The sequence below is a fragment of the Acyrthosiphon pisum genome, chromosome X (genome assembly GCF_005508785.2).
Source record: "Acyrthosiphon pisum isolate AL4f chromosome X, pea_aphid_22Mar2018_4r6ur, whole genome shotgun sequence".
NCBI lineage: Eukaryota > Metazoa > Arthropoda > Insecta > Hemiptera > Aphididae > Acyrthosiphon > Acyrthosiphon pisum.
The window spans coordinates 14,649,050-14,654,404 of record NC_042493.1 but is presented as its reverse complement, the minus strand read 5'-3'; the positions used below and the strand labels follow the sequence as shown (position 1 = coordinate 14,654,404).

At 32.5% G+C, this 5,355-nt stretch overlaps 1 protein-coding gene across 1 annotated transcript; it reads left to right on the top strand.

Annotated features, from left to right (window-relative positions):
- The first annotated feature begins 475 nt into the window (after positions 1 to 475).
- LOC103311815 (zinc finger MYM-type protein 1-like) lies at positions 476 to 3,452 on the top strand. The gene is made up of 10 exons (XM_008191546.1): positions 476 to 619; positions 749 to 940; positions 1,040 to 1,313; positions 1,410 to 1,605; positions 1,685 to 2,009; positions 2,084 to 2,154; positions 2,239 to 2,336; positions 2,504 to 2,659; positions 2,739 to 3,007; positions 3,081 to 3,452. Exons 1-10 carry the CDS (start codon positions 476 to 478, stop codon positions 3,450 to 3,452), a joined length of 2,097 nt encoding a protein of 698 aa, XP_008189768.1.
- Positions 3,453 to 5,355: the final 1,903 nt, after the last annotated feature.

Below are 5,355 nucleotides of genomic sequence, written 5' to 3'. Positions count from 1 at the left end.
TTAACCGGTAATATAAAATTTTTGAATTTGAATTTTTTTACAACAGTTATTTTTTAATTAGACAATGTTGTAACAAAAGATAAGGAAATCACGAACTAACTGACTAGATATGGGCTTGTAGATATGGGTTTGTCTATAAAGACATGTGTAACATTTGTATTTGTGGTAACACTGGAAATTGTAATGATAAATATCACGTTTTTACGTTGTCGTTTTATCAGTTTTATGCTTAGTGCAAGGCTTACCTACCGTTATTTCGTAAATAATAGTATAATACATGTTATTTTAAGAGTGCACTAGTGTCAACTGTCAATACAAATAATATAACTTAACGGTGTTCTGTGTCTTGTTTTATTCTTCTTTCAAAAGTGTTTTTGAAATGTCTGATAATAATTTAAAATATTTTGGGATTTTTAATAAAAAAAACAAAAACGAAAATTTTAAATCTAAGAATATAGTTGAAAATGATCAACAAATGGCATCGTCGACGCAAAATTCACATTCTGATTATCAACCTCCGGCTATTGACATAAATATAAACGTTAATGTGGCTAAATTAAATAACGATGGAGCGGATTTGGGTGATTTATTAACTGGTCCATCACGTCCAGTCTTAAAGGTAGATATTTATAAGTATTATATCTGATATTTTATAGGTATTATTTGCTTATTTATTGCTTACTTAGTTCTGTGACTTCAATATTATTATCTTATTAGTTATTATTATATTATATTTTGCTTATTTTAGTCATATCCGAAGACAAAATATAAACATCAAAACCGTAGCTTTAATGCAGCTTATTACAACAGCTTTGTATGGCTTGAATACAGTATTGCAAATGATGCTTTATTTTGTTTTGCTTGTCGTAATTTCGCTACATCTAGTAACAAAAATAACGAAGATATTTTTACAAAAACTGGTTTTAAACATTGGAAAAAGGTTTGTTCTGTGTGTTTAATAAACACAAAATAATAATAAAAATAATATTAATATAATAAAATATTAATAATAATAAATAAAAAATACTATTTATTAAAGTTAAGTGGTTCAAGAGGTGCCAATAAGGGCAGTAAAAGTAAGCTTGAATTACATGAAGCAACAATACATCATATTACTTGTATGGAAAAGTGGATGGCTCATAAAGAAACTGAAAAAACTGGTACTGTATTGACTCAAATTTCATCTCAACATAAGCTGTTAATCGAAATCAATCGTATGTACATAAGAACCCTTAGTGAAGTAACATTATTTTTGTGTCGGCAAGGTTTGGCATTCAGAGGTCACGATGAATCCATCGATTCACTTAATCAAGGTATTTTCTATTTTACTGACTAATTGCATTCAGATTAAAAAATAAATAAATAATAATAAATGAAATTATTAATTATTATTATTATTAACTCTTTAGGAAATTTTAAAGAAACCTGCAATTTGTTAACAAAATTTTACCTTGAATTTGCTCAGAAGTATAAAGAAAAAACCAACCATACAAGTCATGGAATTCAAAATGAATTAATAAGTATATGTGCTAATATATTAAGAGAAACTATTATAAAAGAAGTCAATGATGTAGGCATATTTGGTATCATGTGCGATGAAGCTAGGTAATATATTCAATACATTAATTTCATTGCTAAGAAATTGTGTACATTCAATTTGATTATTTGAATTGTAACTTTGCAGGTGTTTTAAAGAAGAGCAGATGGCATTATGTATAAGATATTGCAAGGGATTGGATATAAAAGAAAGATTTTTGGGTTTTATTGATTGTTCTATGAAACAAGACTCAGAAAGTTTAAGTCAACTCATGTTAGAATATCTTAAACAATGCAAGTTAAGTCCCCAGGTAGCAATTGTAGCACAGTCCTATGACGGGGCCAGTGTAATGTCTGGGCGTTTTAATGGTGTACAGGCAAAAATTAAATCAAAATACCCATTTGCAATATACACGCACTGCATGGCACATCGAATCAATCTCGTGGTATTAGATATGTGCAAAATTGTGAAGGTAATTAATTTTTATTCAGTCTTTTACAACTTAGTATTATTAAAGCAGGTTAAATATAGTCTATTAATTTTAAGGATACTAGATGTGTTTTTAATACATTGGAAGCACTTTATATACATTTTTCCAATCCAACCAATAACCAAAAGTTAATTGAAATTCAAAATAAGCTGGGTATTAAGAAAAAATCAATAACAAAATTAAGTGACACAAGATGGAATTGCCGATACAGGAATTGTGAAGCTGTGATTATTAATTACAAAGGTATATTAAAAATATTAACCAATGAAATTGAAAACGAATCAGATAAGGACTCAAATGAAGCATTAGGTAAATGAATTTTGTAATTGCACTTATAATTTGTAAATTATTTATGTATAATTCTTATAATTTTGTAGGAATACTAACTAATTTAAAAAAAGGAAATTTCATTGTTAATTTATTTCTTTTACGCAAATGTTTAACAATCTTAAATATTTTAATAAATCAATTTCAAGAGAAATCTGCGACTCTTGGCAACTCAGTAAAAATTATTAAAGCTGTAATCAAAAGTTTTGAAGATTCTAGAACAGTTGAAAGTTTTGCTCAAATTTGGTTTGAAATAAATGCATTTTCTACTGATAATAATATTGTTATTGATAATCCATTTCAAGGTATAATTTTGTAAATAATTACTTTACTAAATTATTTATAAAGTATTTAAGTTATTAATATAATATATTTACAATTTAGGAGAAAAAAGAAGAAAGATAGAATCAAAAAGACTTGATAATTTCATAGTTACTGCAAGTACAAGTGCACATTACACTGCACCTTTGAATGATGATAGTCAGTCAACTGAGTCATTTTACAGAAACAATGCATATTATGTTCTGTTAGATACTATAGTGACAAGGCTGAAGGAAAGATTTTCAACAGAGAGTTTAGCCATGGGTGAATCTGTTGATAATTTTTTTAAATTGAATTATGAAGGAAGTTTGTTTTTCATTGATCATTATCAAGTAAGTTAATAGTTTTTTGACATCCTATGTTTAAGTGATATTACATATTATTATATTACAAAACTGATTTTAGGGTTTATTGAATTTATCAAAACTAAATATTCAATCAGAAATGATAGTGGCGAAGAACAGTTTATTACAATTAGGAACTAAGGATAATGAAATCAACTATGAATATGAAACCATAAAAAATGTATTAACTAAAAGTGTATTCCCTAGCTTATACAAACTTCTTCAAATAGCCATGTCTTTACCTATTGCATCAGCTACATGTGAAAGAAGTTTTTCAGCTATGCGTAAGATAAAGACATGGCTACGCACTTGTATGTTGCAGGACCGCTTCAACAACTCGTCAATTTTATACATAGAAAAAGATGTTAAAATCGATATTGAAAATGTTATTGATGCATTTGCATCTAAAAATAGACACATTATTTTAAAATAAAATAAAATAATTATATTAATATTATAATTGTAGAAATTGTTATTATTTGATTTTAATTATTTCCCATTTATGTATAAGGAAGGAATTACATAGGCATAACATATTAACAGTTTAAACACACCTGCGGGTAATTTTTGTGGAATTATTTTAGCCCCCCCTTAAAAAACATCAAATCTCCGCCTATGTTTATACATTTATTTATTATAACATGTATGTACCTACCTACATGCTACAGACTGTGGCTATATCGTGTATATTTATGGCAAATCAAATATATAAATGCGGCGCGACCGAAAGGACAAAAGGCAGTAAAATATAAAATAATAAAACAGCTTATCGAATAAAAAAAAATGACTGTATATAGTAATAACGGCACCGTCAGAGATCACCAATTTCCGCTGCGGAACTCGACTCATAAATTTGGCGGGGAGCGCTAATAAGTCGCGACGGGGCCGTACGAAGTCCGTAGAGGCGGTAATACTCGAATTTTGAAAAAAAAAACGGAAAGTTTTCGTTAAATACGATAACGGCGGAAGTGATAGCGAAATGTAAATACCGAAAAAAAAAACGCGGAAAAAAAAATTCCAATTCAACACGGCCGCCGCAAATTAATCCGAATCGCGGCAACCGGTATCGAAACCAGGACCCTAGGGTCAAATCCTTCCTACGCCTAACCAACCTGCCTACCTACTGAGTTGAGAAGCGGAGTCAAATCAACGACTCTTAAGCCGTTTTGACGACCCGGCGAATTACGAACGCGTTTAACACGTCCGCTCTGGGCGTCATAGCGGGCGATCTCACCGCGTCGGACAGCGGACGACGAATTCGACCGACCTCGGACGTCGAAAACGCGATATTTGCGAAATAAATCGAATGTCCCGACGCATATATTTATGCCTGTATATATCGATACCTACTCGACGGAAGCGATATCGGTCGTCTGCTTTCCGCGGCGCGGCGGCGCTACGCCCCGGGACTCGCCGGGATAGAAGTACAGCCGCGCGCGCGGCCTATAAATTAAGCGGGGAACGCGAATACGTCTTCGACAGGGACATGCGGAGTCCGTAAAGGCGGTTAAACTCGAATTTTTAAAAAAAATATCAAAAAATTTTCGTTAAATATAATAAGGCGGGAGTGATAGCGAAATGTAAATAACGAAAAAAAAACGCGGAAAAAAAAAATTCGTTCCGAAAAAAAAGTTAAATTAACACGGCCGCCGCAAATTAAATCGAATCCAAGCGGCGGGATTCGAAACCACGAACCCGGGTCATCCGCACCTACGCCTAACCGACTTGCATACCTACTGAGTTGAGAACTGGTGTCAAATCTGTGACCCTTAAGACGCGTCGCCGTCCCGGTTAGGTTAGGCCTATGCCATAAAAGGTGAACCGAGCTCGAACTCGGGCTAGGTACCATAGTATTTTGCACTATTTACGTTGTATCAATGGTACAATTGATGACCTGGTGAACAACTTACTTTATGTTGTGTAATTGTGCTTTTACACAGCAAATAGGGGGATATTTTCGATTTTAATGTCCGAGTGAGCGTAGCGAGCGAGTGGCCACGCTGGCAATAAATGTATACTTTAAAAACAATATTTTTGAAAACCTTAGTTCACCCGTGGTGGCTTGCACAGCAAATAGGGGGATATTTTTGATTTTAATGTCCGAGCGAGTGGCCACGCTGGCAATAAACGTATACTTTAAAAACAATATTTTTGAAAACCTTAGTTCACCCGTGGTGGCTTGCACAGCAAATAGGGGGATATTTTTGATTTTAATGTCCGAGCGAGTGGCCACGCTGGCAATAAACGTATACCTATTTTGAAAACAATATTTTTGAAAACCTAAGTTCACCCGTGGTGGCTTGTACAGCAAATAGGGGGATATTTTCGATTTTAAT